The 13,338-nt window shown below is 37.0% G+C and overlaps 1 protein-coding gene across 18 annotated transcripts in view; it reads left to right on the top strand.

The window, feature by feature from the left end:
- Positions 1-13,338, top strand: part of EIF4G3 (eukaryotic translation initiation factor 4 gamma 3) — a 350,821-nt gene that overhangs the window by 252,037 nt on the left and 85,446 nt on the right. For all 18 annotated transcript variants that reach the window (XM_044237357.1, XM_044237358.1, XM_044237359.1 and 15 more), the window contains 2 exons: positions 7,293-7,381; positions 12,241-12,487. In XM_044237357.1, the coding sequence (XP_044093292.1) occupies positions 7,293-7,381; positions 12,241-12,487 (336 nt within the window). The remainder of the gene's footprint in view (positions 1-7,292; positions 7,382-12,240; positions 12,488-13,338) is intronic.

Here is a 13,338-nt window from a genome sequence, read left to right as displayed (position 1 = left end):
TCTTTAGCTGATTTGTTCATTTTAGGTACTCCTAGACCATCTCATTCTTGTTACTGAATCGTGGGGAAAAAATTAAAACCTCCTTCCAAACCGGAAAATGCTCTTTACAAATGTAGAAAAGAAAGGAAGTAGTTTTATTATTGAATAAGCATTAAGTGAGCATCGTATACAACCCACTAATGAGATTACAGACAGAAGGAATCCTCACCCTTTCCTCAAGCCAGGCAAATACAATTCGTTACATACATGTTCTCAAGATGATAATTTGTCGTCATGTAGTAGGACTGTACCAGCACCATTGCTGTTGTATCTAGTTCATCAGGAATTATCTTTGTAGTTGGGGTGTACATCTGTGTTAGTCATTTGCCTTTATCCAGAGAAGTTAAACTTCACATTTGTTTATGATAAGCAGGTAGTTGCTGAGAGGAGGCTGAGAGGATTGCAAGGAGAGAGATGGCTCCCAGGCTCTTAAGAAAAACATTCCTGAATTACAAAGCTGCCAAGAGTCTTTAGCATCTTAAAAAGATTTACACATATATCAGATGGATAGAGGAATGATTTACAATTACAAGCTTTCTCTAGGCAAAGATCCAAGAAAAGGGAAAGTAAAATTTGGTATTTATAAGTATTTAAGTATAAATACCTTCCACACAGGTCATGATCCCAGGGTCCTGGGATGGAGCCCAGCATCCTCTCTCCCCTCAGCAGGAATCCTGCTTCCTCCTGTCTCACTGCCTCTCTCTCTGCCTGTCTCTCTGCCTACTTATGATCTCTGTAGGTCAAATAAATAAAATCTTTAAAAAATATATGTACATCTTCCCCTTTTGTAATTATTTACTGCCTTTTTTTTAATCTTCATGATTTACTTATAAATACTTAATATATATAAATATATATAAGTATAAATACCAAATACCAAAATCCCTTTTGGGCACCAGAAAAAAATTGAAATTTTCTTAAATTTGACTTGACTACTGAAGAATTAAGTAATAAGGAAGAAGTGATCTAATAAAGAGAAGCAAGTTTACCAACATGGTATCTTCAGTAAAAGTTGTTTTCAGATTTATATTGCATAGCTAGTGGAATACGTTGGGACTGAAAGTTTGCCTCTCCTATGTAATCACCTCTTTCACATTCTTTTAATCTCTGTGGAATGATGATGCTTCCACTTTTTGGTATAAAGCAAATGCTGTCAAAGAGCTCCATGAGTTCTCCAAGTCCACAGATCAACAAACATATGTAAAATTTTAACATCTTTGGTAAGATTAACAGTTTTGGGGGTTTTTTTAAAGATCTTATTTATTTATTTGCCAGAGGGAGAACACACAAGCACGGGGAGTGGCGGGCAGAGGGACAGGCAGACTCCCTGGTGAGCAAGGAGCCCAGGGTGGGGCTGGATCCCATGAGCTGAGCTGAAGGCAGGCACTTAGATGACTGAGCTACCCAGGCATCCTGGAAGAAGATTAACAGTTCTTAATATTTATTTCAGTAGTATTTTTATAAAGAGCAGTCCTAAAACCTAGAACAAAACACATCCACTTCAGTCATATAAGATAAAACAAGATTGAAACAATGAGTAAAAATCAGTTTCAAAAGCTTCACTCTTTTATTTCTTCAAATTCAAATTATTTTTATAATTTTTATTATTTATAATAAAATATAATAAAAGAACAGAGGAAAGCCCCCCATTATTCAAATATTATAGTCCTGCATCTTTTTTTTCATAGTTAATAATGAGTCTTAACATTAAACTTTTCTTCATTTCCTTCCAGACTTTATGTAAGTATTTTACATGTTATAAATGTAATGAATTTTTTATTTTGCCTTTTCTCTTAATTAGCCTAATCTGTTTTTAAGCCCTTAGCCGAATCTAACTAGCCCAAAGCCAAATCTTTGCTACTCGAAGCAGCTCATAAAAATCTTTGCTGCGACTTGGTCTTGGTCAGTTGCTGCTTCAGCAGAATAATTCCATGTTAAGGTAGACTTCCTACATAGGAAGCTTTTCTTTCTCCCTACTTACTCTTGACAAAAGTGACTTCATAGGGGCACCTGGGTGTCTCAGTGGGTTAAAGCCTCAGCCTTCCACACAGGTCATGATCCCAGGGTCCTGGGATGGAGCCCAGCATCCTCTCTCCCCTCAGCAGGAATCCTGCTTCCTCCTGTCTCACTGCCTCTCTCTCTGCCTGTCTCTCTGCCTACTTATGATCTCTGTAGGTCAAATAAATAAAATCTTTAAAAAATATATGTACATCTACCCCTTTTGTAATTATTTACTGCCTTTTTTTTTTATCTTCATGATTTACTTATAAATACCAACCTGTGAACTTTCTTTTACTCAGTTAATAAAAATGCGGTAGATTGAACATATAGGGATTTTGACGAAGTTGATTTGTTATGACAGTTCATACTGAAAGAGCAAAACTATGAAGGTTTACATTCTTGTTTGCAGTTTAGTTTAAAAATAAATAAATAAAACTATATAGTGTACATACACTTGTGCCTTTTAAATGCTGGCAAGAAGTTTGGCCAAAATATTCACAATATCTCATAGAACTTTTTTCCAGCTTTATATCTGTCTTAATTTTGTAAGTGTTCCTCAATGGCTGTATCTTACTTTTATGATTAGAAAAAAATACATTTGGGGTACCTGGCTGGCTCTTCTGGTAGAATGTACAACTCTTGATCTCTGGGTCATGAGTTCAAGCCCAACATGGGATGTGGACCCTACTTAAAAATTAAGAAAGAGAGGAAGGTTATAAATATTTTTCTTATAAAACCCTGCATGTTGGAAAATATATATAAGGAACTGACCAATTCCATCCTTTTAAACTAAATCTCTACCCTCCAAGTTCTCCCTATTTGGGGGAATTTTTCTAAGTCTTAAGGTGAATGATAGTCCGTGTATATGTAGGAATTGTGACTGGCAGGATTAGGAGAAAAAAAAATAACCTAGATAAAGAAATAACATTATATTAGTGATAGGAGGCATGTGTCATTCTTGCACTTCCTATACCATTTCTGACATCTCATAGAGTTAAAAGTTCAAATTAATAACCAGGACTTAACTACTTGGACTTTCTTTAGCACTCATACTCCTGGAAAGAAGAGACAGTGTACATTCTAGATCATGTTTTCATGATCCAGATAGCTCTTCAGGATGCATTCTGTGTCTGTCTCTTAACTGCTATTGGTTGTTCTTATGTGATCTACCATTTTACATAGTAGTTTTTCTCAGTATTCTAATTACATCAGGCTTCAGGGAAGACTGTGCAAATTTCATTGGTTTAATAAAACTCATTCAACTTATGAATCTTCTCTATTATCCCCCTTTCTCCAAGCCTAGCATTTGCCTCCTGAGTTGCACATAATTGTTATAGTTGGATAGTTGTTAGCTTTTAATTTGCAAGATTAGCAAATTAGTTGTTATAGTTGGATAGTTGTTAGCTTTTAATTTGCAAGATTAGCACCTTGACTCCAGTAAAGGCCATATAAAAAGTAAATGAACAGCAAGGGACTCTTTGCAGAGATGACTTGTCAGGCCTTTACCAGTTGTCACAAAAATATATTGCATCGTTCTTTCTTTTTTTAAAATGGAGTGGTTTCTAGTTAAAATAGTTTTGATACAGCACAATTTTCTGGAGTCTGTATTCCATTTCAGGGGTGAGAGTAGAAAATGGGAACATTTCTAACTCGATGCAGTCTTGGCATAAATTCTAAAACCTCTGTCACGGAAAAGACAAAGAATCTTTCTAAAACCCAGTCATTGGGGGCGCCTGGGTGGCTCAGTGGGTTGAGGCCTCTGCCTTCAGCTCAGTTCATGATCCCAGGGTCCTGGGATCTAGCCCCGCATCAGGCTCCCTGCTCAGCAGTGAGCCCGCTTCCCCCCTCACTCTCTGCCTACCTCTCTGCCTAACTTGTGATCTCTGTCAAATAAATAAATAAAATCTTAAATAAAAAAATTAAAAAAATAAATAAATAAATAAAACCCAGTCATTGGGCTGCCTGAGTGGCTCAGTCGTTAAGCATCTGCCTTCTGCTCAGGTCATGATCCCAGGGTCCTGGGATCGAGCCCCACACTGGGCTCCTTGCTTGGCAGGAAACCTGCTTCTCCCTCTCCCACTTCCCCTGCTTCTTTTCCTTCTCTCACTGTGTCTCTCTCTATCAAATAAATAAAGTCTTTAAAAAACAAAGAAACAAACAAAAAAACCCAATCATTAAACTTGTCTGTGTCCCCAGTATTTTCCTGAATTTAAAGCTTAGTCATTTCCTAACAAGAGCATTCAAGGAAAACATCATTTTCCTGCCAATAATGTAAAATTTGCAAAAGTCTTGAAATCATAGTATTGCTTTTTTGTTTACATTTCCTTATTTTGTATTTTAAAGTCATAGAAATTAAATGTGCTTTTAAGAGTTGAGTTATTATGAAGGCTAGGGGGAAGCTACTTTAGGTATCTCTAAATTCAGATAATTAAGAATCTCATACAAAGATGGTCACCTGTCCTGTGGTGCTTTAATTGAAGACAAGGGGGAAAGAATCCATGTCTTTGTTTTGGGAATGTCAGTATTATATCTTTCACATAGAGCTGCTATTATTTCTTTAGTCAACAAAGTTAAGTGTCCACTCTGTGTAAGGAACTATGCTTGGCATGGTGTATAATGCCTTGAAGAATATTTTCAATAAAAGAATAACCCAGTCACAGGCTCCACAGGGAGTCTGCTTCTCTCTCTGACCTTCTCCTCACTCATGCTCTCTCTCACTGTCTCTCTCTCAAATAAATAAATAAAATCTTAAAAAAAAAAAAAAGAATAACCCAGTCAGATCAATTCTTTAAAAGACCATCCATCAGTATTATATATGATATCTTAAAATAAGAATCAGAGATACTTAGTTAAGAGACCATCTTATGGTAACATTAGTGCGATAATACGAGCCTAATCTTAAGTGTAGGCTTTGGGAATGGACTAGAAAGGAAACAGCAAATCTGAGACAATGTCTTAAATATAATTGTCTTATCCTAGCTAACTCAGGTTTAATTGTCCTGTAAATCAGAGTTGATGTCTCTGTTTTCCTCCCCACGCTTCTCTTCTCCCCACTGTAGAACACCCAAAGTTTAGTGCACCTCTCCATCAGTAATGATAGGAGAGGGGATGTATATCATAATCTCTCCAGACACTAGGTATGTGTGTATACCTAGTTTTCAGGTTTTCAAAAGATTGCATATTTCCTAAAAGAAGTGTGTCTTTTCTCTCACTTCATTTTTGAATTATTACTTTATTTTTTTTTAAATTTATTTGACAGACTGATCAGAGAGGCAGGCAGAGAGAGAGAGGGGAAGCAGGCTCCCTGCTAAGCAGAGAGCCCGATGAAGGGCTCCATCCCAGGATCCTAGGATCATGACCTGAGCTGAAGGCAGAGGCTTTAACTCACTGAACCACCCAGGCACCCCTTGAATTATTACTTTAAATCAGAACTTTATATAGTCACTTAAACAAAGTAACAATTTCTGCTGCATAAGTAGCTTTTTTAAAAAAAAAAAAGGTATGTTAAATGTGTTATATTGTCCATGGAAGAAATGGTTTTTGTGGGGTTTTTTTGTTGTTTTTTGTCTTTTGGATTTTTTTTTTTTTATGGTTTTCGGTTGTGGGCATGGTTGATATATCCTTGAAAAATAAAGTTTATTTACATCTTTGATTTTTGTTGTTTAGAGGAAACCAGTCCTGGGTATATATTCGATAGCAAAGAATCCTCCAGAAAGTGGTCTTCCCGTTTTCTATGAATGGAATTTAGAGCTAAATTTACGTATATATGAAATAAAATTTAAAATAAAATGTACATGTTTACTAAACTCTCTTAAAAAGGATTTGCGGTGGAAGGAGAATTAGTCACATTTTGGAGAGACGCACATATAACAGACCGGTTATATAAAATCAGAAGATCCATAAAAAGTGAAGAGACCACTACATGCATACACACACACATGAACATACATATTCCGTATAAGACTGTGAGAACATAAGTAATTTAAACCTGTGCATGGTTACCATAATCTTAATTCCATACTTTGGGAGAAAAGTTTGCTTTGAGTAGATCACCAAAGAAGAATAACAGTGATCTAACGTTTTCTTGTTCATTATGGTCCGTGAGGAGAAGGGGAAAAAAAAAAAATTGAGGTGTGTGTAACAAAGAAGATTTACAATAGTATTTTTTATGATGGTGCAATAATTTTGAGAAGAATGTTAAGTACTTCTTTTTCCTTGTTCCGCAGAACAGTGTCAGTGTTCATATTCTGCTGTTCTTCTGAAAAAGAGTAGGCTGTCCAGAGAGATTGGTTGGTTTTGCTTAATGAACTATCTTATATTCCTGTAGGGAAACAGTACAGGGAAACTTTCAGCTTTGTGTTTATTGACTTTTGATGATGTCTGTATTTGTTAAGTGGCTTTCCGTGGGCTCTTCTCCCTACCTATCTGCCCGTCATACCTCACTTCTATCTGTTGACTCATGTGTTAACTTCTGTAGACTCCTTTTTATATATTCTATTTGTTATCTGATGTTTAGTCTTTAAATTGTACATCCAAATGTTGAACGATTTTGTGAAATTTGCAAGCCAAATAAATATTTAAAAATCCTTTTTAGACTTAATTTCCCAAATAGAACTTCTGATCCAATATAATCAGTAAAAATTAGATTGTCTCTTGATTTTCTCCTCAGCGGTGTGGATCACTAGACTGACAGTATTGATCTGAAATGAGAACTAAAGGTTTTAGAAGTGCTGCCTCGCTAGTGAAATCCTAGAGTATTGCTTTGTTGTCGAGAAAGCTTTGAAAAACAGAAGCTAGAATTTGGTATGTTTTGTGATTTAAAGGAAGCTGAGATATCACCTAATCTCACTCCCCTCTTTATAGTTAAATGTGCAGGTGCCTGAGAAGTGTGACTTGCTTTCGGTCACATAGTTAATTAATAATAGAAGCAGACCCCAAGTCTAGAATTGGCTGGTGGGCCAATTTCTTGTATAGATACTGAATTATGTACCCTAACCATGAAAGAGGAAGAACCTAGGACAGTGGTTGGAAGGCTGTATGTGCTGATGTGACCAGTTCGTGCCTAAGACATGTGCTGGTGCAGTCTCTGGGCCACAACCGCACAGTTGTTCACTTGATCATTCAGCTGTTTCTTCCATATGGGTGAAGCCCTCTTGCGTTCTGCTAAATTTGAATACAGGTATCATTTTAGATTCGGTATTTCCAAACATGACTTTGCAGTGGGAAGTAATGGCCCTGATCTTGTATTTCAGCTCAGACAGCTGTAACCGCACCAAAGATGTGGAAGAAACCAAAAGATCGGACCCGAACCACTGAGGAGGTGTTAGAGGCAGAAGTGGAGGTAAGGGACAAAGTAAATCTCTTTAGCTTATCTTCAGAGTAGTGGTGCCATTTCCTAAGACAAGTGTGGGTTTATATCTCTTTTTTGAGATACTGTTTTTCAAACAAAATGTGATATATCAAGCTCAGAGTCTGATTGTTTTGGTCCACCTACAGAATTTTTAAAAGATTTTTGATACCATTTTCAGTTTCATCAGAGTCTTTTCTGTCTTTCCAAATGCGCCTTCTAAAATGGCAAAAGTGAGTTACTGCTTAATTTTCGGTTAATCTCCCAACCCCTTCAATTGAATTTTTCCTTCTGTTAACAAGATGGAAAAACTACCCTGGTAAACAAAAATAGGTGGGTACTAAGGAAGGCACATATTGCATGGAGCACTGGGTGTGGTGCATAAACAATGGATTTTGGAACACTGAAAAAGAATAAAATTAAATTTAAAAAAATAGAAACAGTTTTTTCAAATACTGAGTAGCAGTGATGGTAGAAATTATCGAGTGCATTTAGAGAAATTCATTTTGCAAATGTCATCTTTTAACTGCATCGCCGTAACGTGACTTTTCACATGTGATTTATCTGTTTGAACTAAACCATGCCAGATTTTGCTGTAGGTTAGAGCATGATAGGAGACCATGTAAGAAAGAAACAAGGGTAGAGTTATCAGTTTCATAGTCTATAATCTCCGTATCCTTAGTGCTATGTCCTGCTATGTACTGAAGCTTACAAATGAAGAGTAGTCTAAAAAATCTGTACATTGCTTTTTTCTTTTTAAACTCTTAACATCTACTTTATTAAAGTAATTTTTCTTAAATGCATAAGGTGATAACATTAGAATATACAGATTATTTTAAAGTGACTTTAAATACATTTGTTTCAAAAGGCTTTTCTCTCTAGTTATAATTCTTACCCTTTCCAAGCAGTTCACAGTACCCCTTTGTTACTTCCCCCTGTCCTGTCACTAGTCTTACACGATGCCCTACTGATGTCACAGTTAGTCCCATAGCAACCACTAAAATGTTTCATGGAAGTGATTGTAGTGTGGTTCTCAGGGGATAAGAATTGGCAGGAAGTTGTAGAGTTGCAAATAGTTGATGCACTTGTATTGCAGCTGAACAAGAAAATGTTGCTCCTACAGAGAATAAAATACCTTCCAGAGGCAGGGGAATCTCATACATTCCTGGTATGGCTGTAAGAGCTTCATAAATTGGTTTCTCTTTAGATTCCACTATTTTTATTCATTTTCTTCTGTTATACTTCATATTCCTTTGCTAGATTTCTAAGCATTATTGAATATTAAATGAGTAGGCCACCACTACTGCAAATATTCATCCTCTTCTTTAGGTCAGGGGTTGGCCAACATTTCCTGTAACAGTCCAGATAGTAAATAGTTCAAATTTGTGGACTAAATGATCCCTGTCACAATTTCTCAGCTCTGTTGCTGTAGCCCAAACACAGCCATAGACAATGTATAAATGAATGACTGTGACTATATTCCAGTAGAACTTCATTGACAGACATTGAAATTTGAATTGCATATAATATCCATGTGTCATAAAATATTCTCCTTTGAAATTTTTTCAGTGACCACAAATACAGAAACCATCCTTTCCTTGCACACTGTACAGATATAGGATGAGCCAGGTTTGACCCATGAGCCATAATTGGCTAAAACCCGCTTCAGATTGTTATTCTTCGGACATAAGAACTGTTTTAACTCATTCTGAATCAGTCACTTTTTTCTTTACCATATAGTTTTAAGGTATAATAAAAAAGAATTTGATTGTTTGCACACAGACCCCCCCCCCACCGAAATCCAATTCCTTGTCTTTCCTGTAGTTGAACATTTATTATAGTAGTTTAGTGCATACTGGTTGTCATTATCTTTATTTTCACTGATCCTTAAGCTCTCCTTTTCTTAACAGATTTTTCTCAGCCTTTAAAAGAATGTTTCAGATATTAGCATATTAGGTTATATATTTGGTTGTTATATCGTTGCAAATATTTTACCAAATTCTATAAATTATAGCCTAGAAGGGTAACATGAAGGGTGAGTCATCTTAAAATTGCTGATCAAGGCATCTTAAAACTTGTTTTAAAATTGTAGGATATTTCATCAGTTATTAACATACATAGTGGTCTGGTCTGACTTTCTGGCACTTTAAAACTCATGAGTTAGGGCGCCTGCGTGGCTCAGTGGGTTAAGCCGCTGCCTTTGGCTCAGGTCATGATCTCAGGGTCCTGGGATCGAGTCCCGCATCGGGCTCTCTGCTCAGCAGGGAGCCTGCTTCCCTCTCTCTCTCTCTCTCTCTGCCTGCCTCTCTGTCTACTTGTGATCTCTGTCTGTCAAATAAACAAATAAAATCTTAAAAAAAACAAAAACAAAACTCATGAGTTAAATAGGCAGTTTTATCAACTAAATTCACCTTTGACAGTCCAGCCAATAATGTATTTCCTTTCTTCAGTTATAAGCTCATTTAATAGGGCTTCATCCAGCCAAATAATGCAGCTCATTTGGTGAGTCCCTTGAAAAATATCCTAACAGTGTGCCTCAGACAGCTCAATGATTTTGTGTTCTCTGAATTATGGTTTGTCATTCATGGAACCAAGTTTCTTCATACTTCTTTTTCCAGTTAGAAATTAACTTTTCCAAGTAATACATTCTCTACTTATATCCAGTAGATTTTCTTTTGCTGATTTTAGGTACAGAGAAGAGGACATAATAAATTTTTTTTCCACTAAAATAACATTTGTCTTCATTTTATAAGCTCTGAAAAAAGAACTCTCTATAACTGTATAATGTAGCTTTACTGCTCTTTAGTAAGTTTAAGTACCAGTGACAGACTCTCATGACAAATTATTAAAAGATCTTCGTGATGATCTGTACTTAATTAGAAAGTGGCATTGCAAGGTCATTAGAAGTTAGACTACAATAGAATATAGAATAAGAAAAAGGAAATTTGTTGATTCGTGATTTAAACTTAGGAGTTCATTTTTTTCTCAAACTTTAAAAGATGTTCATTCTGTGTCCTGTTTCAAAAAGAAATTATTTCAACCTGTACTTTCTTGAAATTTTTATATCTTTCTTTTGATGGTTTCCATACTACGTTTTCCTGTTGGGCAAGTAGAGAAAGCACACATGCATACACAGTGTGGGTGTATGTGTGTCCATGTTTGCATGAACTTTTTGTGTTCATCATCGAAGCAAGTCCTCAAAACCATCTGTTTCTGTAGACATTTTGCTTTTTTATTTTTTTTTTAAGATTTTATTTATTTATTCGACAGACAGAGATCACAACTAGGCAGAGAGAGAGAAAGGAGGAAGCAGGCTCCCTGCTGAGCAGAGAGCCCGAAGTGGGGCTCGATCCCAGGACCCTGAGATCATGACCTGAGCCAAAGGCAGAGGCTTGAACCCACTGAGCCACCCAGGCGCCCCAGTAGACAGCATTTTAAAATTTTGTCTTTTCCCATGATCTGATGTATGTTAGAAGAAAATTGACTGGTAGTATACCCGTTAATAATATTTCACTTATGTAAGAAAGTAGGATTTTTACTCTTTAATCTTTTGAAAAAAGTTTTATGAATCAGTTGGGCATAACCACTTGCTTGTGTATGTGACATTCTTTTATACAATTCTCTGTTGAAAGAATTCAGCAGAGCCTCTATTTTTTCTCTCCTAGCATGAATTTATTGGTTTAGAATGTCTATTTCCTCTGAGTGCTTCTTCCAAAGGCTTGTTTTTTAGAGTGCTTACCCTTCATGGTAAAGACATAAAGTTCATGAGAACTGCCTCAAGGAATTTTGATAGTTCATATATGGTCCTCAAGAAATTTTTTTTAAAAGATTGTATAGAGAGAGTGCATGTGGAGGGAAGGCCAGAGGGAAAGAGAGAAGAGAATCCCAAGCAGATTCTGCACTGAGCAGATTCTGTCACAGGCCTTCATTCCATGACCCTGAGATCATGATCTGAGCCAAAACCAAGGGTCAGGTGGTGGTCAAAAATCATCTGGTGAATAACTTCAATTCTATTTTGCTTTTTAAAAATAGGATGCGTCAGCAGTGCCTTGGTGACACAGTCGAGCATCCCACTCTTGGTTTTGGCTCAGGTTGTGATCTCAGGGTCTTACGATTCAGCCCTGGATCCGGCTTGGTGCCCAGCGCGGAATCTGCTTGAGCTTCTCTGCCTCCGTCCCTGCCACTTGTGTGCTTTCTTGCTCTCTCAAAAATAAATAAAAATAAATCTTCAAAAAATAGAAATAGGATGCACCAGAACCCAGATTTCTCCCTCCGTAGAGGACTACATGCCAAGCACTTTTCTATACAAAATTTGAATAAGGTTACAACCACAGAGAATTCCATGAACCAATAAACAAGGTAGATTTTAATTAACAAGTGGCCTCCTTATAAAATGAGAGATGATCAACTTTGCAGGACCTAGATGCTTTATTCATCAAACTCTCCATTTAGCAGCAACAGGAACACAAAAAATACCTTCTAATGTTTCTTTTTATATTTGCTGAGCCTTAATGGCAAGGGTAGGAGTGCTTGATTTAGATTTCTGACTAGGACTCTTTCATGTCCAACAAGTGCAAGGATTAACAGTTCTTTCCATTCTAACCTTCGGTACATTGAGATGTCATTAGTCATGTTAAAGCATTTCAGTAGCCATGTGACTTGTCTTCTCTATGCCAAGAGATGAAATGAGAAAAGTGTTTTAAATAAACTTAGCATGCTAGTACCATATGCCGAACACAGACATCCTTTTTTTGAATGATGTTTTTGTTTGCCTTTTGAGGGGATAGGTACAGGTTTTCATGCATATTTACATGGTAAAAATCATGTAACCTCTGTGTTCACTTGTGCTTTAGCCTAAAGCTGAAGAGGAGCTTTCAGGTGACAAAGTACTTGAATCTGAACAGGATAAAATGAGCCAAGGGTTTCATCCTGGAAGAGACCCCTCTGACCTAAAAAAAGTAAAAACTGTGGAAGAAAATGGAGAAGAAGCTGAGCCTGTACGTAATGGTGCTGAGAGTATTTCTGAGGGTGAAGGAATAGATGCTAATTCAGGCTCCACTGATAGTTCTGGTGAAGGGGTGACATTCCCATTCAAACCAGGTAAGTGTATCCCTGCCTTCGTGCATGTGTTCCCTTCTCACCTTCACTGTTCTAACCTTACAGCAATGTTGTCTCTTTGTAGAGAGATATTGGATGGAAGATAAGAGGCTCATCACAGCATAATATTTACAGAATAGATTAGCAGGCATAAGTTAGTGACTAGCAAATCCAGGGAGTTCTCTGTTGACGGAAGTGATATCTGATGCCGGTATTCTGCTTTTACAGGCATTGGAAGAGCAGCTGGCAGAAGATAACGGTTAGTGCTAGGCTAGTGGAATTCAACAAGAGGAATTTAATTTTACTTAGTTTAATTGAAAGGGCTGTTTCAGTGCTCTTTTGTGCTCATTTCACAAGCCTTTAACACTTACCCTTATTACATGTAACACACTGACATTTTTCACTCTATTCTCTTTTTTATAATGTTGGGCTGTAGGGGGCCAGCTGGCTCAGTCAGTAGAACAAGTGACTCTTGATCTCAGGGTCATGAGTTCAAGCCCCACGTTGGGCGTGGAGCCTACCTAAAAGGAAGAAATGAAAAAAGAAACAAAAAGAATTTTAAAATGTTAGTTGTAACTCACTGATTTCACAAGAGAAATTTGTTGACAGAAGTCACTCTGTGGAACTGAACTACAATCATCAGAAGCAGTGTGACTAGCTTATTAAGCACATACAGTATGAGACGTGCCCTGTGGAGCACATGATGAGCCTTGGAGGCTCTTTCATCTTCAGGCACCATCAAGTCCATTAAAGTCTGTTCCAATCCTATATAAATATGATAGACTTTGAAATTTTCAGAGTGATGAGGCATGGACATGTGGGGGAAGATGGTTCATTTGATAGAAAGTTTGGGA

Source organism: Neovison vison, chromosome 2 (assembly GCF_020171115.1).
Source record: "Neovison vison isolate M4711 chromosome 2, ASM_NN_V1, whole genome shotgun sequence".
In the NCBI taxonomy this organism is placed as follows: Eukaryota; Metazoa; Chordata; class Mammalia; order Carnivora; family Mustelidae; genus Neogale; species Neogale vison.
Note: the sequence above shows the minus strand (reverse complement) of the source record. Positions and strands in the feature narration are given on the sequence as shown.